This window comes from Crinia signifera, chromosome 4 (assembly GCF_055691185.1).
Source record: "Crinia signifera chromosome 4, ASM5569118v1, whole genome shotgun sequence".
Lineage (NCBI taxonomy): Eukaryota > Metazoa > Chordata > Amphibia > Anura > Myobatrachidae > Crinia > Crinia signifera.
In genome coordinates, this window is record NC_139220.1 from 319,265,911 (window position 1) to 319,287,004 (window position 21,094).

General features: G+C 47.5%; 1 protein-coding gene across 4 annotated transcripts; it reads right to left on the minus strand.

Annotated features, from left to right (window-relative positions):
- Positions 1-1,649: 1,649 nt before the first annotated feature.
- Positions 1,650-19,413, minus strand: LOC146075916 (protein mono-ADP-ribosyltransferase TIPARP-like). Of its 4 annotated transcripts, none has more exons than XM_083185605.1 (6): positions 19,384-19,413; positions 7,148-7,587; positions 6,879-7,044; positions 5,869-6,056; positions 2,800-3,063; positions 1,650-2,359 (listed from the first exon to the last, which is right to left on the minus strand). In XM_083185605.1, the coding sequence occupies exons 1-6, from the start codon at positions 19,396-19,398 to the stop codon at positions 1,912-1,914; spliced, it is 1,521 nt and encodes a 506-aa protein (XP_083041731.1). In that variant the 5' UTR covers positions 19,399-19,413; the 3' UTR covers positions 1,650-1,911. The 4 variants fall into 4 exon arrangements, with proteins under 4 accessions (XP_083041731.1, XP_083041730.1, XP_083041732.1 ...); XM_083185604.1 differs by lacking the exon at positions 19,384-19,413 and adding an exon at positions 10,090-10,210; XM_083185606.1 differs by lacking the exon at positions 19,384-19,413 and adding an exon at positions 10,022-10,128.
- Positions 19,414-21,094: the final 1,681 nt, after the last annotated feature.

Sequence of the window (21,094 nt, forward strand, 5' to 3'; positions counted from 1 at the left end):
TCAAAACGTTTAAAAAGCAGAGTCCTACACGTTTCAGAGCCGTTTCTTATGCAGTGAGAATGGCTCTGAAACGGTATTTAGTAAAAACAACAGACTCCAGACCTGTGATAGGCTGTCCCCTGCGTTCTGCCTTGAAACGTGTTGAGGGGATTAAAAGGGTTGACTGATGTGAATGGTATTTAAACGGTATTTAAAACGGTAATCTACTGCAATGTCAAGGCTCAGACCCGTTTTAAATACAGTTTCAAAATACTGTTTTTTAAAACGTTTAGTCAGTGTGAAAGTGGTATTATATAGCGCAGCATATTCGGTTGCGCTTTACAAAGGAGACAGTGATACAACAAACTGGGTATTTGTCAAAAGGTAGGAGGGCCTTGAGACATGTTTGTCTCGAAACGTTCGTCCCTGACTTGTGACTGGAGGCACGCAGGGCAGCTGGATTCTATTGAGGTAGTGCCGGTCCGGTTTTACAAGTATATATATATATCCAGACTGCCGCCAACCCAAACGTGAGTATGTGAGGAATAGTAGCATTAGACATCGGAGAGGGAGGGTCAGGGTTAGGCTCGCACTTAGAAGATTGGTTTGGTTGCATGGTGGGGTGTTAGGTTTAGGAAGTGGGGTGTGGTGGGATACATATATACATACACATTGTGATCAATCTAGCACCTTGCATCTTGAAAAGTCCTTGCAGTCTCTCTTCCCTGCCTGGGGTGTCACTCTCTGTTGTGGTGCTTCTAGAACAGGCCTGATCTGCATATCAGTGCTGAAGTACAGACCACACTGTGCTAGAAGCACCTCCTCCCACCAAGTCAATTACTGCACCTGGCTTCTGACAGGTTCTAGAAGACGGGAGAACTCCTCACCGCTCTGCTATATGTCTCTCTCTCCTCCAGGGAACCGGCAGCTTTTCCTGTCAAATTACCCAACAAGCCACGCCCCTGTTCACTTTCCAGCCTCTTGAATTCATGGGAAAAGTAACTTGGCTCCCCATTGGTCGATGGCGGCCATCTTTAATATAAATTGTGTGAAAAGTGCAGTCCTGTGTGCATTGGACTGGAACCGGGGAGCAGGAGGGGCTGCAGGATGTACTGTAATACAGATCCTGCAAAGTGCGGAGGTTGTGATGTGCGGTCTCCTGTACATCGGCGCCTCTCGTGTTTGGTGGAGTAAGGAACATAAGGTTATAAGAGACATATCGCTGGAATGTATGTAGGAGGGACCGCAGCAGGAATCTCCAATCCCTGCTGCCATCCCTCCTGCACCGCCATCGGCCGCATCCCCCATAGGTCTCTATGGGGGATGCGAAGCTGCCCGATGTATCAACATCGGGCAGCATCGCTTTGCATCCATGGGCTACCGCCATTCTGAGATGACGGTAGTCCATTGTAGCCTATGGGCTATATACCGCACTGACGCCGGGCCACGTGGTTGATGGGGGGTCAGCGCTAACCGAGCATGAGCAGACCCCCAGCTCAGCACATTGCAGGGACGGGCTCCGTTCGGAACCCTGTCCCTGCGCATGGGGGATGATACATTCCGCCAATAGCATCACATATTAAAATTCCCCCCAGATCGCATTGTAAACCGGAACCTTAAAAAATGGGACATTCACCACTATATGTCGCTCTCAGTTTTATTTTAGGCACTGAGATAAGAATCTTATAACACTGGAGTAACAGGAATCACGTTTTTAACCAGAACAGATTTATGTTGCTTGTATCTTATTAAACAAGAACTTATTCCACACGTAAACAACTAAGGGGCATCTACCGGCTGAAGTCCGGTACACCTGCTGTTGGAAGAGCGAGGGAAGTATCCGGTGATGTACAGTCGGTCGGCAAATATAAACATGAAAGACCCCGAGGGGAGCTTGCAATAATGAAAGAACGGCCCTGGGAATAAGGGTCCTTAGTCCAGTAGGACCACGTTCTGCACCACACGGTATATGATGAGAAAGGACGGGTAGAACTGGTCATTATCGAACACAACAAACATATTTGGGTTTTGGAGTTTGTTCACACAAGAGTCATAGAGGAGACCCTGGGTGGGGTCCTCAGCACTTATAGGTGGTGGACGCACGTACGAAGCTTGGCCAACAGCAGGGCGCCCCGGGAGCACCTTGGCGAGGAACATGAAGCGGCTCCCAAACATGGTGGCTTGAGAATAGTCATGAGAATTCCGGGCGTCCATGGCGAAGTAGCAGCCTTTACCAAATACAGTCACCCTGCTCACACGGGGGTCAAAGTTCTGCTTGCAAATGGCCTCTACGTTGGCCGCCTTTGTGCCGTGGAAAAGATAGCGTTCCAATGTGCTCTTCTCTGAGCCGCCGGGACGCCGAGACATGTACGCCCTCTTCCTGTAGGAAGGAACCACAAATGTCATTTACATCATTTAGGTTGACATGGCCCACACAAGCATTAGGTCGACATGGGTAAGATCGACAGTCAAAATGTCGACATGGGGTTTTTCACGTTTTTTTCCCGAATGACGACACAGTGGACATGCTTCGGGCACACTATTTTATCTCCCACCACACCCCAGTGGATGGTAGGGCATAAAATACCGCCTGTCGGCACATGTCGGCAACGAAAACAGTGAAAACCACCATGTTGACCTTGCCCATGTTGACCTAATGATGTGTCGAACTTATGACCCTGTCGACCTAACCCCATGTCAACATTCATGCATATCGACCTGCAGGTATGTTGACCTTCATGCATGTGGTGTCGGCAATGCTTGTAGACCTTGGCTTCGGGCCAATATCAAATGAAATATTATTTAAGCCGTCAATCTCACCTGAGATATTTCTCCCACTGGAAGTAGTTCTGTATCCGGTGGATCTGGTGGATGATATAGCTGTGCTCCGGCATTGTCTTGTGGAAGTACCTATACACAGCCGAGAACTCTCTGTCGGCAAACGTCAGCTGGATCTTCTCGTAAATGAGCGAGGTGTCCGTTATCAGCCAGGTGTCGGGGAAGATGCTTCCAGCAGTGCTGTGCTGGTTCCACTGTGCAGCTGAGCCCGGGGAGCGAACAGGGGGCAGGCAACTGGAGAGTGTCCTAAAACAGCCAAAACAGCTATTTAATGACAGTTTCTATCAGTCATTTCCAGCAGAATTTCCCCGTCCATTCTGGTGACACAGATCTGTGTTTGTCATTTTTTATTTATTTTGCTGTGAGTTTTAAGCAGCCCTGAAACACTAGATTTACTGACTCCAGTAGAGCCAGCAATAGAGATTGATGGCAGACAAGAACCATTCGTCCCATCTACTCTGCCGCTTATTTTTACCATATTGTTACCTAAAGATATCCTTATGTGTATAGCATGCATGTTTACATTGTTCTACTGTCTACTCTCCATTTTATCACTTTTTAAGCTTGATACATCTGGCCCCTAGCCTCTACCACCTCTGATTGGAGGTTATTGCACTTGTCCACTACCCTTTCTGTGGAGTAATTTTCCCTCAGATTTCCCCTGAACCTCCCACCACCAGTGTCAGTGCATGTCCTCGTGTTCTGCTGCTCCTCTTCCTGTGAGGAATATCTCCCACCTGTACCTTCCTCCCTCTAGTGTCAGTGCATGTCCTCGTGTTCTGCTGCTCCTCTTCCTGTGAAGAATGTCTCCCACCTGTACCTTCCTCCCCCTAGTGTCAGTGCATGTCCTCGTGTTCTGCTGCTCCTCTTCCTGTGAGGAATGTCTCCCACCTGTACCTTCCTCCCTCTAGTGTCAGTGCATGTCCTCGTGTTCTGCTGCTCCTCTTCCTGTGAAGAATGTCTCCCACCTGTACCTTCCTCCCCCTAGTGTCAGTGCATGTCCTCGTGTTCTGCTGCTCCTCTTCCTGTGAGGAATGTCTCCCACCTGTACCTTCCTCCCCCTAGTGTCAGTGCATGTCCTCGTGTTCTGTTGCTCCTCTTCCTGTGAAGAATGTCTCCCACCTGTACCTTCCTCCCCCTAGTGTCAGTGCATGTCCTCGTGTTCTGCTGCTCCTCTTCCTGTGAAGAATGTCTCCCACCTGTACCTTCCTCCCCCTAGTGTCAGTGCATGTCCTCGTGTTCTGCTGCTCCTCTTCCTGTGAAGAATGTCTCCCACCTGTACCTTCCTCCCCCTAGTGTCAGTGCATGTCCTCGTGTTCTGCTGCTCCTCTTCCTGTGAAGAATGTCTCCCACCTGTACCTTCCTCCCTCTAGTGTCAGTACATGTCCTCGTGTTCTGCTGCTCCTCTTCCTGTGAAGAATGTCTCCCACCTGTACCTTCCTCCCTCTAGTGTCAGTGCATGTCCTCGTGTTCTGCTGCTCCTCTTCCTGTGAAGAATGTCTCCCACCTGTACCTTCCTCCCTCTAGTGTCAGTGCATGTCCTCGTGTTCTGCTGCTCCTCTTCCTGTGAAGAATGTCTCCCACCTGTACCTTCCTCCCTCTAGTGTCAGTGCATGTCCTCGTGTTCTGCTGCTCCTCTTCCTGTGAAGAATGTCTCCCACCTGTACCTTCCTCCCTCTAGTCTCAGTGCATGTCCTCGTGTTCTGCTGCTCCTCTTCCTGTGAAGAATGTCTCCCACCTGTACCTTGGTAAAACCCTTGATATATGTGAAAAGTTTCTATCATGTCCCCACTTTCCCTTCTCTGCACCAAACTATACATATTAAGATCTTTTATACCTCTTTCACACTTGCAAAAATATCCCGGGTTTTTGCACATGAACGCGCATCAACCCAGGATTTAGCTCAATGTGAAAGGGTCTTGGACAAATATCCTGTGTTCAGCATTCCGGGATTTCTACCCCGGTCCTGACCTGGGTAGAACCCGGAATCGACACGGGATGCGGTCAGTGTGAACGTGTATTCCGGGTCAGCGTGACCCAGATCCCATTCACTGCAGTGAAAATGCGCCGCTGGGAGGTGCTGACACCTCCCAGCACCACCCCGGCCAAGCCTCCAGATGACGCCACCCGCCCAACTTCATTCCGGGTCAGGTGGCTAGTGTGAAAGGGTACATTCCCGGGTAGTGTCCTGGGAAGCATCCGGAAACACATTCCCGGGTATGACCCGGGTCTGCGGATGTGAAAGGGGTATAAGTCTTTCCTGGTACGTTTTGTGATGTAGGCCATGCACCATTTTAGTGGCCCTTCTTTGTACAGTCTCTAAAGTAATAATAATAATAATAATTTTATTTATATAGTGCTCTTTCTCCAATAGGACTCAAGGCGCTTAGCAGATAGAATGAATGTAATACAGTACAGGAACAAAGAAGTACAGAAATGCTTTTCATAAACAATACTTAAAGGAATGAAGGAAATGCTTGAGTAAACAGGAAAGTCACTCTTAGAGGCAAATTCCTTCTCAAATGGACAAAACCATGTGCACTGCAGGTGGGGCAGATGTAACATGTGCAGAGTGTGCGAGTGAATCAGAATAAAGCCCTTTGTATTATGTGATCAGCAGGAGCACTGTGTATTATTGATTTATTACTATAAATATTTAAATGAAGGTTACTATTTCCCATCTACTGATCAGGGACATTAGGAAGGGCCAACTGTCTGTCACGCATGTCCCAATTAAAAATGTCCCTCCAAAAATGGCCGCTGCCGCCTCTAGCCTCCTGAATAACTGTCTCCTATGAGGCAGTGGCCATTTTGGGAGGGACATTTATAATGGAAGAAGGCGTGATGGGATCCCAGACAAGAATCTTCAGGAATCAATAGGCCCACCCAGCGCCTCCAAGCTGCCTTTTGTCAATTATTTAATACCTCTACAGAAAGTTGTAGGTTGGATGCAGGTAACAAAATGTAAGCAACATTTCTGTCAGTCAGGTGTGTAACCCATAAATTGTTCTGCCAATGTTTGTAGAATCACGTCTAAAATTCCCTTCTCACCAGAGCTTCAGTGTCAGTAAGTCAGGAGATCTGAATACTGGTCTTCTCCTCATCTTCCTCTCGGTGCCGGTATCTAGGTTCGTTTGGACCATGTTTGTCAGATGAAGAGAATAGGCGAACCCGACTCTCTTAAAGAAGACCTCTTCACAATTGTCCATCAGGCCATCTTCTATGCACGTCATAAAATCCTGCATGAGGAAACAAAGGGTGGATAGGAAAGGAGGAGGGCGGAACAAGGGTGGGGCAAGTGGGGCCCATGGGGCATTATAACTCTGCTTCTAGAAATGAATGTATTGTGTCTGGATAGTGGCTATATGATGGGATTGGCCACGATCGGCCGGATTTCGGCCTGAGAACTCGACAAAGTTACCTAGGATAGGATTCATATTTTCCGATAGTGAAGGCATGGGTATTTGACTGCCAAATTTACCGGCCTGGTTTCAGAAATACAGGGGAAAATTTGACTGGGCTTCCCCTGTATTTTAAAAATCATCAACGGGCTCCGGGACCGGTCCTGGTTCCATAAATACAAGGGGACAAAAGAGGTAGCGGTCCCACCATATTTTTAAAACCAGCATCGGCCTCCAACAGTCATCAGGGTAATTCCACAGCTGGGGGGCACTTATTACTTAAGGTCCCAAGGCCAAAGCATTAAGCTCAGCCCAACCAAGGCCAGGACAGAACCCCAGTGTGGTGGCTGTCAGGTTGATAGCTTTTTGGTAATAAAAGTGAGATTTAATATTGGGTTCTGCTGTGGGGTTATTATCGGGAACAGGCCCCAAGTTCTCAGACTCTACATTGCTGATGGCTAGTAAGGAGGGGGCCCAGATGGAGGAGGCTGCACATGGGTCTCCTCCATAAAACACCCCTGGTATATTCGCTGCTATGTTCTACTCGATATCCGTGCCAACTTGCATTAGAGTGATTTAAGGACATTTACACTCTCGGACTAGGTCAATAGTGATTCATATGACACCCTGACACATGACAACAATCTCGCCATCCTTTACCGGACCATATTCCTTCCAGACGTCATCTTTCTCCTCATAGTAGTACTTGTAGATGGTATGGAACTCCACTTTGGAACACCTGGAGGTGGAGAGACGTCGGACACAATCGAACACTTGACTGTTGTGGACCATCATACACGTGAGGTCAATTTGGATCTCAGAGCCCCTGGGTAGGAAGAGAAGAGCCATGTAGAGGTCATTCATGGGAAAAGAGGAGAAGGAACCTACAGTCAGAGTAGTAATAGGACATAAAGTGATAAGTAACTTACCGGTGTACTCCCATCACTAGTGCCTTAGCGGGGTCGCTGTACAGTCTCTCCAGGACTTGCTGAGCCTTGTCTTTCATGCTACGCCATGTGTTTGTGCTTTTGTCCCTTAGTTGCCATTCGTATGGTAAAGCCGTGTGATGTTTTGGGCAAAGAAGTAACTGAGGACAACGCCCAACCAGGTAGTTTGAGCAGATGTCTATGTCGTCATACTGGTGTATATGATACACGGGGTTTAAGTTGTAAATATTCGCCAGTTGCCCTTTCTGTGGAATTTCACGGGTCTCTTGGACCACAAGAGCCCCACTGGACTCTACAGGTTTAGTCTCATTTCCAGATTCCAGGGCATGTAGAGCAATTTCTTCTCTTGCTGGTTCTAGGCCCGTAACCTCACTTGTAGTTAGGGATAGTTTCTTACAGCGCTTTCTGGGTGGAGCCATGTCCTGCAGGACAGATAAACAGAAAAACAATAAAATATGGGCAATCTACTACCTAGGGCTTAGTGGTTTAACTCTCAGAGACATTGGAGGCAGTGACCAGGGGGCTCCAGCTGTCATAGGGGCCACAAGAAAAGGAGCTGCTAGACTAATACAGATATTTCTCCACTTATGTCATATTGATGTGTTACAGTCACTGATGACTCACAAACCCCCTTTGCAGCTTATTGCCGGGTCGCTGTGGGGGCTAAACATTGCAGATGCCGGGTCGATCCCGGGACTGACCCCAGTCCAAGTCCCAGGTGCGACCCGGCATTTGCAATGGGAAAGGGGTATATGGGGCAGATGCAGTAAGCCTGAGGAGGAGATAAAATCGGAGCCCACATTGACAAAAGGTCGACACAAGAAAAAGATTGACAGAAGAAAAGGTTGACATGAGTTTTTCATGAGTTTTTTATTAACCGACTTATTCTTACTTCACAATCCAAGTGGGCACAGAGTTAGATTATAGCCTGAAGCAAGGGCAGGCGGTACACTAATACGGTGTCCATGTCAACAGATGTCGACAAAGCCACTAAAAATTTGAAAAATGTGTCGACATTTTCCTGTGTTAACCATTTATACATCGACCTAGACCGTGTCGACAGTTTACATCGACCAATGGTGGGTGACATGTTGACTGTCAACCTAGATAATAATAATCCACACCCATGTAACACAATACTCTGTGTTGGGTGTTGATCAAAGTGTCAACAGTGTCTAAGTCGACAAGCAATAAGCCGATGTTGACAAAAGGCTGACATGCACAAGAAACCGCCGACATGAGTTTTTCAATTATTTTGTTTGAATGTCAACACCTGAGCCATGTGGACCCCCGATTAGTGTAGCGCTTCCTTCTCCATGCTCCGGGCCAGTCGTCACGCCTGCTACCGCACCGTTCCCAAGTGTATGGATTATTAGGTCTACAGCAGTTAGGTCGACATGCATTCGACACCATTAGGTTGACATGCAGAAAGGTCAACATGGGCTAGGTTGACATGGGTGTAGGTCAACATGTCATTAGGTCAACACAATCATTAGGTTGACATGGGCAAGGTAGACTGTCAAAACGTCGACATGGGTTTTTTTACCCGAATGTCAACACTGTCGACATGGACACTGAAATGTAGCACCGAGTCCGCTCGGCACACTATTTTATTCTCCCACCTCGCCCTAATGGATGGTAGGGCATGAAATCCCGCCTGTCGGCTCAAAAAAAAAACAGTGGAAAAACCCCATGTCGACCTTTTGAATGTCAACCTTGCCCATGTCAAGCTAATGCTTGTGTCGACCTAATGACATATCGAACTACACCCAAGTCAACCTTTCTGCATGTTGACCTAATGGCGTTGACCCAATGCATGTCGACCTAATGACCGTATCCCGTTCCCAACCAGAAGTCCAAAAAAATAAAACAAATTATCGTGAAAAACCCATTTCAACATTTTCATATGTCGACCTTTGCCCCATCTCTTGCTTATGTCGACCTTTTGTCAATGCCGACCTAGAGCACAATGACAATATGCCAAAGTTGACCTAGAATGAACACGTTACTCACACACAGGTAGGGCCTGGATCAGACCTGATTGCTGCCCCCCCCCCTCCCCCGCAATTTGACGGACAGGAAGCCGCCGCTTGTGGGTGGTAACCAGAGATTTTGTGGGCGTGCCCTGAAAAGCACAGGGGGGGTGTGACGTTAGCTCCGCCCTCAGTCAGCCTGATTCGGTTGCAGGGTTGCGCACACTTGCACACACTGGGAAAACCATTGGATGGGGAGTGAGTTGCGAATGGATTTACAGACGGCTGGCGATCAGCGACCCATCCTCAGACTGGCACATGGTGGGAGGATCTCACTCTGCCTGGGCGGCGGCTAACTGGTCGCAGGGGCTCACCCAACAGCGACCAGGTCTGAATCAGTCCGAATGGGGACACACTGCTAGATATATCTACAGACGGATCGGCCAGCGCATTCTCCAGACACGTTGTTCAATCCATGGGGACTGACATCACAAATGGGCTGGTGCTTTCGCATGTGCCCGCCCACTCATTTGTCAATCACTGGCGGCTCCCGGCACCACTGTTGGTGGATCGCCCGGACACACGGCATTGTGCGCAGATATATCTTTAGATATATGTGTTGCACAGCCGACGCAATATATCTGTGAACAACGGTGTTCACAGATACATCGCTGAAACACACTGGCCGATGGGGCATCGATATATCGGTCGTTCAGTTAAATGGCTAAAATATAGGCCAGTGTGTACATACCTTCAAATCACATGCAAATTGCAAAGAACTGCACATTTGTGTTGTGTGTTTTGTGTGTGTGTGTGTGTGTGAGTGTGTGTGTGTTGTGTGTGTGTGTGTGTGTATTATCTCCCAGCAAGTTCTGTACTGCACCTGGCTTCTGAAAGTTTGGAGAAGACAGGAAGAAGCAGACTTCTCCCCTACTCTAAGCAACTCCTCACCTCTGCTATCTGTCTCTCTCCTCCAGGGAACCAGCAGCTTCTCCCCTGTCCAATGACTCGATAAGCCACGCCCATTTTCACTTTCCAGCCTCTTGGTGCATGGGAAAAGTAACTTGGCTCCTCATTGGTCGCTGACAGCCATCTATGGGGGCGGACATTTTATGATTTCTCTAGCTGCTGAGTGAGCAGCAGACTTGGACCAAGCCAGGAGGCCCTGATAGTAACATTGTACCAGCCTGTTTGGCCTCTGCCAGAAATGTGCTCATAGGAGGGGGGTGATTATATTATTATAACTATTATAAAGGTGCCACAAAAGCGTGACTCTGGGGGTTATTCAGATTGCTGGCCTGCTAATTTGCAGTGCCCCCAAAATCAGGTAATGATAATGCAATTGCATTGAAGCAGAATGTGATATCGCAGAATTCTTGGGAAATAGCGGCTGTGCATGTGCAGTCATTTAAACCGCTGAGCGCCTGATGCCCCTCACCAGTCAACAAACCTTGAACCCAAAGCACCATCTCCTCCCCTTCTTTCCCCTTTTGTAACCTTCCCCTTGTACCTGAAATAACCAGTCAGAGTCTAGTATTTTTGGCGAATTAAATGGTCACAATTTATTAACTTGATTTCAGATTTACTGTTACTTAATTTGGGTGGCAAAGATAGCACTGCGGTCCGCCAGCCCTTATCAACTGAATCATGTAACCGCCTGGGGGGCCGGGATCCCCTTCTCGCAACTGACAACCTGTAACCGACAGGTGATCCCGTTTTGCCCCCCGACGCCAGGCCTGGCGCCCACCTTGGCTGGCCCGCAGTACTTCCGCCCCCGACGCCAGGCCTAGCGCCATACCATGGCTGGTCCGCAGTACTTCCGTCTGCTGCTTTGCCTTCTTGAAGTTGCTTAATGTTGTTCCTTCTTCCTCTTGTGGTGGGTGGGTGGGATCCTTGTGGGGGTTTGCTTCTGAGTGTAATGACCCCCTTCCTGCAAATTTACTGTTACTTAATTTGGGTGGCAAATGTAGCACTGCGGTCCACCAGCCCTTCTCACAACTGAATCATGTAACCGCCTGGGGGGCCGGGATCCCCTTCTCGCAACTGACAACCTGTAACCGCTGGGTGATCCCGTTTTGCCCCCTGACGCCAGACCTGGCGCCCACCTTGGCTGGCCCGCAGTACTTCCGCCCCCGACGCCAGGCCTAGCGCCATACCATGGCTGGTCTGCAGTACTTCCGTCTGTTGCTTTGCCTTCTTGAAGTTGCTTAATGTTGTTCCTTCTTCCTCTTGGGGTGGGTGGGTGGGATCCTTGCTGGTGTTGCTTCTGAGTGTAATGACCCCCATCCTCCCCCTTCCTTAAGTATGGCCTATCCCCTGGGGAGGGGCCATTTACCTTTTATCCTTCACCTTATCTTCCCTCTTGCTTTAAGCTGGCACCTACCCTACCTGCCTTCCCCCCTGCAGCATTTATGTCTCTTTTTTGTGGGGCCCAGGCTAAGCGTTTATACTCATTCGTTGCTATTTGCAGCTCATTCTCTTTAAACCGCTGAGCGCCTGATGCCCCTCACCAGTCAACAAACCTTGAACCCAAAGCACCATCTCGTCCCCTTCTTTCCCCTTTTGTAACCTTCCCCTTGTACCTGAAATAACCAGTCGGAGTCTAGTATTTTTGGCAAATTAAATGGTCACAATTTATTAACTTGATTTCAGATTTACTGTTACTTAATTTGGGTGGCAAAGATAGCACTGCGGTCCGCCAGCCCTTATCAACTGAATCATGTAACCGCCTGGGGGGCCGGGATCCCCTTCTCGCAACTGACAACCTGTAACCGACAGGTGATCCCGTTTTGCCCCCTGACGCCAGGCCTGGCGCCCACCTTGGCTGGCCCGCAGTACTTCCGCCAACGCTAGGTCCTAGGACCGTAGCCCGCCACCCTACCGTGACCCTACCTCGCCCTGGACTCTAGTCTGATGGGTTTTTCTGTCCCCTAATGCCTGCTGGTGTCCTAGTCCCCAGCTTACTCTCTGCCCAGATGGCTGTGACCGAGCTATGTTCTTGTCCATACTGTGCTCTGACCTTTGTTGCCTGTTGTTGTGGTAACATGGGTTGTGGGTGGGAGTGGCCTGTAGCAAGGGTTGCCAATGAATCCCTCACCGTCTTGTTCACCTCGTCTTCACAATCTGCCATAAGTGAGGAGGACAGGTTAGACCTTGCAGCTGAGCCTGCGGTGCTGCCTCCCTAAAGGCTTCGCATTTTCCCCTGGAGAGGGCATCGGCTATTTTGTTGTCTACACCTGGCACGGAAGTTAATGTTGTGTTGCAGACACCCCAATACCAGGTGCCTGATCAGGTTAATCGCTGGCGGGGAGGAGGCCTTTCCTTGTTGACCGCCTGCACCACCCCAAGTTGTCACACCAGAAAGTTATCTCCTTGTTGGCTAACCTGCTGCCCCATAATTCCATGGCTACTATTATTGGGAACAGCTCCAGAAGCAGCAAGTTCTTAGTCAGCCCCTCCTCTGCCCAGCTCTGGGGCCACAGTGCAGCGCACCATTCTCCCTCTAGGTAATCTCCGAAGCCCCATGACCCCGCTGCATCAGTGTATAGTTGCAGCTTCTTGTTTGGCACAGGTGCTGCTGGCCTGATCCTTACTCCATTGACTTTCTAGAAAAAGGTTTCCCACATGAGCATGTCTTCTCTAATCTCTGCTGTTACCTAAGTGATGCCCCTTTTCGTCCCCGCTGTGGCCCTTTCCAGTTTGCGACAGAAGATTCTGCCCATGGGGATCATCCTGCACGCAAAGTTTAGTGAACTTAGCAATGATTGGAGCTGTTTTAGTGTCAATTTCTTTGCCCTTGCGTGCTCGCTAATCTTCCCCAGGAGGTTGGACACCTTGTCTTCTGGTAACATAAACGTCTTGTCTGAGGTGTCTATTTCTATGCCTAGGTAGGAGAGCCTTGTTGTTGGTCCTTCCGTTTTTTCGGTTGCTATTGGTACCCCAAACGTGTGGAATAGCACCTGGGAGGATTTGAGCAGCTGCTCGCGTCTATCGGTATTAGCCTGGCCGACCATTAGAAAGTCGCCCAAGTAGTGTGCCATAGTCTTACTACCTGTTCCTGCTTCCACGCACCAGTGCAGGAACGTACTGAATTTTACGAAGAAAGCGCATGAAATGGCGCAGCCCATTGGTAAGCATAGGTCAATGAAATAACTGCCTTCAAATTTGAGGCCCATGAATCTTTGACTCTGGGGGTGAAGCAGAAGGAGCCTGAATGCTGATTCGATATCTATCTTCCCCATAAGGGCCACTTCCCCGCAGCTGCGCACTATTTTGAGCACGTCCTCAAAAGACTGGTAAGCCACGCTGCACTGCTGTTTTCCTATAGCATCGTTTACCGACCCTCCTGCGGGGTATGACATGTGCTGTATTTATATGAATTTTCCAGGCATCTTTTTTGGTACTACCCCCAAGGGGGGCACTACCAGCTGCTGTAAAGGGGGTTCCTTCTCCAGAAACACTGCATCTTCTTTATTGTGGTACCATCCTAGCCATTTTTGCATGTTTTTTAGTTGTATCGGGGTTGCGGCCTTACTTATTGCGCTGATGTCCTTCTGTTTTAGGCACTGTGTAACCCCCTGCTCTCTTGTAGCATTCCTTTGCTGGGTGCCCTTTGCCGCAGTGTGTATATGCGTGCCTGTATTTGCAGTACTGGCCCCTGGTGCTGTATGTGCTGTTGTATGTGAAGCATTATTGGGGACAGCTCCAGTAGCAGACCCTCCTCTTGCCTGCATGCCGGGTACCTCATACCTCCTCCATGCTGGCCTTAACGTGTTCTTTCCTGGGGCCCCATGAATGGCCATGCTAGCTTCACCCCTCCTTCCTGTCAAGGAAGAGTACTTTTGCATACTACGCTTTCTGCATTGTCGTAGCACAGTGTCCGTCCAGGTCATCAGCCTGCCAGCTTCCTCCGATCATTAGGCATCTGCATGTGGAAGAAGAAGGGTTGCACTGCGAGGTGACATAAAGCATGTTAGTTTGTACTGTGTGTAAATATACGTTGGACCATGCAGCCTCCCAAACCTGAGCAATAATCCTATAATGCCACCTCCATGCATTCTCCTTTTTCCGTTTCTTAAACTGCCTCTATCCATATACAAGTGACTGAATTTGTGCTGATAACTACCCCCATGGAATTTGTAACGTCCCCTTAAGCCCCATTGGCATTAGACATTTCACTAAACTTATTCAGTAAATAGTTCATTACCTTTGTTCTAAATGACCATGATAGAGAACTTGTACTAAGCTTAAACAGAGAACCCAATTTCCTAATGAAAATTGGGGTTGCTAAACTGCTAGCATGTTGTCGAAGGGGCTGTTATCCCTCGTATTTGCATAAAGGTTATAAGATTTTGCCACCACATTGCTGGCAGGTGCACTGCGCATATGTCTGCTTGCACCCTTCTGATACCTGTCATTATTGCAGCTATGATGGTTTACTACCCAAGTTACATAAAATGACACAGCTTTTCTTATAATTATTGTGCTTTGCTTATTCCATGTCAGAATTTCCAGCACATTCCTCCTAATTGGCAAGCTAATGCCCACTGAGCAGTTACCTGTACTGTGCAGTTTATTTATTGATTTATTAACAGATTCTTATATATCGGCAGCAGATTCCGTTACAGTGTCTTATATAGCGGCAGCAGATTCCGTTACAGTGTCTTATATAGCGCAGCAGATTCCGTTACAGTATCTTATATAGCGCAGCAGATTCCGTTACAGTTTCTTATATAGTGCAGCAGATTCCGTTACAGTGTCTTATATAGCGCAGCAGATTCCGTTACAGTGTCTTATATAGCGCAGCAGATTCCGTTACAGTGTCTTATATAGCGCAGCAGATTCCGTTACAGCGTCTTATATAGCGCAGCAGATTCCATTACAGCGTCTTATATAGCGCAGCAGATTCCGTTACAGTGTCTTATATAGCGGCAGCAGATTCCGTTACAACGTCTTATATAGCGCAGCAGATTCCGTTACAGTGTCTTTTATAGCGCAGCAGATTCCGTTACAGTGTCTTATATAGCGCAGCAGATTCCGTTACAGCATCTTATATAGTGCAGCAGATTCCGTTACAGTGTCTTATATAGCGCAGCAGATTACGTTACAGCGTCTTATATAGCGCAGCAGATTCCGTTACAGTGTCTTATATAGCGCAGCAGATTCCATTACAGCGTCTTATATAGCGCAGCAGATTCCATTACAGCGTCTTATATAGCGCAGCAGATTCCGTTACAGTGTCTTATATAGCGGCAGCAGATTCCGTTACAACGTCTTATATAGCGCAGCAGATTCTGTTACAGTGTCTTATATAGCGCAGCAGATTCCGTGACAGTGTCTTATATAGTGCAGCAGATTCCGTTACAGTGTCTTATATAGCGCAGCAGATTCCGTTACAGTGTCTTATATAGCGCAGCAGATTCCGTTACAGTGTCTTATATAGCGCAGCAGATTCCGTTACAGTGTCTTATATAGCGCAGCAGATTCCGTTACAGTGTCTTATATAGCGCAGCAGATTCCGTTACAGTGTCTTATATAGCGCAGCAGATTCCGTTACAGTGTCTTATATAGCGCAGCAGATTCCGTTACAGCGTCTTATATAGCACAGCATATTCCGTTACAGCATCTTATATAGCGCAGCAGATTCTGTTACAGTGTCTTATATAGCGCAGCAGATTCCGTGACAGTGTCTTATATAGTGCAGCAGATTCCGTTACAGTGTCTTATATAGCGCAGCAGATTCCGTTACAGTGTCTTATATAGCGCAGCAGATTCCGTTACAGTGTCTTATATAGCGCAGCAGATTCCGTTACAGTGTCTTATATAGCGCAGCAGATTCCGTTACAGTGTCTTATATAGCGCAGCAGATTCCGTTACAGTGTCTTATATAGCGCAGCAGATTCCGTTACAGTGTCTTATATAGCGCAGCAGATTCCGTTACAGTGTCTTATATAGTGCAGCAGATTCCGTTACAGTGTCTTATATAGCGCAGCAGATTCCGTTACAGTGTCTTATATAGCGCAGCAGATTCCGTTACAGTGTCTTATATAGCGCAGCAGATTCCGTTACAGTGTCTTATATAGCGCAGCAGATTCTGTTACAGTGTCTTATATAGCGCAGCAGATTCCGTTACAGCGTCTTATATAGCGCAGCAGATTCCGTTACAGTGTCTTATATAGCGCAGCAGATTCCGTTACAGTGTCTTATATAGCGCAGCAGATTCCGTTACAGTGTCTTATATAGCGCAGCAGATTCCGTTACAGCGTCTTATATAGCGCAGCAGATTCCGTTACAGCGTCTTATATAGCGCAGCAGATTCCGTTACAGTGTCTTATATAGCGCAGCAGATTCCGTTACAGCGTCTTATATAGCGCAGCAGATTCCGTTACAGCGTCTTATATAGCGCAGCAGATTCCGTTACAGCGTCTTATATAGCGCAGCAGATTCCATTACAGCGTCTTATATAGCGCAGCAGATTCCGTTACAGTGTCTTATATAGCGGCAGCAGATTCCGTTACAACGTCTTATATAGCGCAGCAGATTCCGTTACAGTGTCTTATATAGCGCAGCAGATTCCGTTACAGTGTCTTATATAGCGCAGCAGATTCCGTTACAGTGTCTTATATAGCGCAGCAGATTCCGTTACAGCGTCTTATATAGCGCAGCAGATTCCGTTACAGCGTGTTATATAGTGCAGCAGATTCCGTTACAGTGTCTTATATAGCGCAGCAGATTCCGTTACAGTGTCTTATATAGCGGCAGCAGATTCCGTTACAACGTCTTATATAGCGCAGCAGATTCCGTTACAGTGTCTTATATAGCGCAGCAGATTCCGTTACAGTGTCTTATATAGCGCAGCAGATTCCGTTACAGCGTCTTATATAGCGCAGCAGATTCCGTTACAGCGTCTTATATAGCGCAGCAGATTCCGTTACAGTGTCTTATATAGCGCAGCAGATTCCGTTACAGTGTCTTATATAGTGCAGATTCTGTTGTGCTTTACAATTGTAAACAGAGATAAAACAAACTGGCTAACAACAGCTAGACTTGGAGGGAAGATTATGCGTACACCCATTTTTATTTATTTATTTACTTATTTATTTTGCCTTATCTGTTAAGGGGTCCATCTACCTTTGCACCCAGCATCAGTAATATTTCTTCCATGCGAAGGCCATGCATGTACCGCAAACTTAGTTGCTATCAGAACTATGGTTCCATCCCTGTGCCCTTATTAATAATACCCATTAGATATTGCACAGCGCTTTACCGAGAATATTTGAACATTCAGTCTAATACTGAAGTAAAATGCTAAACATGCACAAACATAATGAATTCACTTATTGATATCATGTACTACCATTATGATTGTACATATAACATGTAACAATGAAGTTACTATTTTGTATGCAACACCATATTATACTTCTGAATGCAGCTTAATCTAACCTGATACAATATATCATTCCCCCATTCAGCAACATCTTTCTAATACTGTATATTATAATCCTATGATGCCTTGCACGCTGAAAAATGTGCCACCATATTAATTCTCCTGCCTTATATTGCATTATATTAACATTATAAATATACACTTGCAACCATGCATTCCCATATTTGCATTCTGCCTCTTACATTATTGATTAGCCGTATCTTAATAACGCTGCTACGCAATATTATATTATGTTACTGAAAAAACAATTCAGTTTTTCCAACATTTATCTGTACAAAACTATGCATTTGTTTTCATTGCTAGGCAGCCTGGTTCATGGTTCATGTTGGGAGGAGTAGATGCAGGGTGAAAGGCGATATCATCTCTATCAAAGAAAATCCCCCCTGCTATGTCATGTAAACAAGCCCTCAGTAATTTCATTAAGGGGGGTGGGGGGGGGGGGATCATGGGACTTGTTTTAAACTTGCTTGTCTCCATTGGGCCTAATTCTCTGCTGCTTTGCTAAAGGTTGCAGGGAGTATAATCTTAAATCCCTTATATATATATATATAAAGTACTTATATTTTGGCCTTGTCCCTTGTAGTAACCTCCTATTAAGCAGCATTGAACTACTCCTGCCCTGAATCCCAACTGTACTGTTAGGTAATTGGTGTACAAACCCTATAAGGTGCCCTTATTCCTTAGGGGAAAGTTGCCCAAACAGCATGTGGTATTACTGAGATGCATAATAAGAGAGCAGCAAAGGTAATCATTCCCACTGTGACCAGGCAGAACCAGAACCTCTGTATGCTGCATTGACTATTGAATTCATAAGATACATTGGGAGTTTGTGACGGGCGACTATAGAGGGTGGCAGGTTGCCGAATAGGAGATTAAGTAAAATAATAAGAAGGAATACTTGTAAATAAATATTTCCAGATACTTAGGATAATTTCTGGTTCCTTTTTCTTGCTGCTGGATGATCCTTGCTGGGGTTGCTTCTGAGTGTAATGACCCCCATCCTCCCCCTTCCTTAAGTATGGCCTATCCCCTGGGAGGGGCAATTTACCTTTTGTCCTTCACCTTATCTTCCCTCTTGCTTTAAGCTGGCACCTACCCTACCTGCCTTCCCCCCTGCAGCAATTATGTCTCTTTTTGGTGGGGCACAGGCTGAGCGTTTATACTCATTCGTTGCTATTTGCAGCTCATTCTCTTTGGGAGGCGGCCAAAAATGTTGTGCCTAGGGACGGCCTGACCCCTAAATTCGGCCCTGATGGTGTTCATGTTGACATACTGTACGTTAAATTTAGGACAAAAAAGTGAAATTCCGGGATGGGGCAGGGAGGGGGGGGGGTCTTCTCACACATTCCAAGATGATGTTACGGAGCCCAATTTAAAAAAAAAGCACATCCTATATGAGAATAGCGGAGGGAAGTTGCTTTTATAAACGTACTCATCGCTGTATATGGGGATAATACAGACAGGTATATAAGTGGTGACAGTAACATGACCTCATCATGAACCCTGCGGTTACTTCCTGCTGCAGATAATGTTACACTTCGCTATTACAGTACATGTATCAGACACTGCACAGATAAGTCAGAAACAAGGATACACAACTATTAATGCACACGTGACAAGTATGGAGAAACGCCTGCTGCATGCTTGTGCTATGTACTGAATACTGCCTGATATTTATGGGCTTCTTGTGATAACACGCGACACGCCTGTGGGGTTAAATCTTGTAATCTTCCAGCACACAAAAGTTCAACGCTGCTACGCAAACAGATTACAATGAGAAAATGATTATAACTCACGTGTAAACTAAGCATGGAGAAGCGACAGGAACAGGCCCAGGCCACGGTGACAGAGGACGGATTGGGATTTGAGTTTTACTTTCTGTTCCAGCCGGCTGCATACAGTACATGACTTCATAACTGTGTCTTTTGTTTATGACAGGAAACTGCCCAGAATACTAGGGATGGTCATTAACCATCGATGATTCATAACCATGGATGCTTTATGGTCGATATAGAATAGTTTTGCCATCGATAGGGGAGAACAGACTGTTTCTCCACATCCATGGCACAGTATAATTGGATAGTTTTTTACCCCCAAGGGGCAGGGACATAGAGCATAGCTCCACCCCCGACTCCAGTATAGCCCCGCTCCCAGGTTCTGATTGGCCCAGAGGCCACTCAGTCAAAGAAAATGGATGACCATCGATAAGTAAAACCATCTATGGTCATCCATTCCATAGTGTGCAACCATCGATGTGTGGTTGCACTATCACCATCGATGGCAACCATCGATGGTGATCGCAATGATGGCCATCCCTAGTTGTGTCAGAATTGACCCAGAACCCTTTATACACTACATCCTGGGTGCGCTAGCCTAGGCTCAGAACCAGCTGCTGGGGGAGTGCCCAGGGCAGCAGAGAGCCTGGCTGGGCCCAGGTACTTTTCATGGATTGTGGCCTAATCCCAGGAAGTGTGACCATGCACCCTTAGAATACAGAAAAAAAACTGCACTTTAAGCCCCTCCCTGACCATACTGCGGCCCAGCACACAGCAGCATGTACTGGTTCGGAAAGGTCTGCTCAAGCTGCTGCTGCCAGGTAACAGGAGCCCTGGGCCTGGATAATAAGTGCCCCCTCTCTCTGCCCCACTAGGACTGCCATTGCTGGAGGTGGCACATTGTGAGCAGGCAGGGGAGAGGCCCCTCCTCTCTGACGACGAGTAGACTTTTTCATTATTCCAGGATCTACTGCGCATGCTCAGGTCTCCGGGATCATGGCGCCCCTGCCTTGTTCCCAGGGACATGTCCAGGGGGCATGTGCAAAATATTTGGAAATGGCCATGGAGCCAATTTTTCACCACAGGACTCTGAAAGGGTAAGTATGTATGGTTGCCGTGTGTGTGGGCCCCCCTGGACCCAGGGGCCTATGTGACCCGCACACACTGCACCCATATTGAAACGTCTTATCAGCAGGGCACACGTGCAACGAATCGGAGATTCACTGGGAGTGTGCAGGTCAAGCCATCTGAGGAGAGCAGAGGTGGTACTAACGCAAGATCAACCACATAAGTGTGCCACTCCGGACATACCGGAAATCAGGGGCCGGCTGCCAACCTTCATCATGGGGCATACTTGGCTACTTTTGAGATCTCCTCTTCAGGAAAAGCCCGGAGAGGAGACACACATGCAGCACGTCAGGGGTGTGGGATGAGGTGAGGCTGCCAAGCTCATACAAAAAAAAATCATACAAACGCCGCAATTTGAGGATCTTCAGAAAGGGGGCAGGGCTAAAATGGTGCAGATTTCATCACTTAAGCCCCACCCCCTCTCCAAAGACCCTCAACTTCTGGAATTTTCCTCAGCTGGATGGGGAAAGCGGAGACACCAGGGAATATGCGGGAGACTTAACTACTTTTCCAGGGGGCCGGGAGGGCCACACGATGCCGCTGGCCCTGCCAGGTCCGTCACTCCTGAACTCAGTAATGACCCTCCCAGTCCTACAGTGGAGGC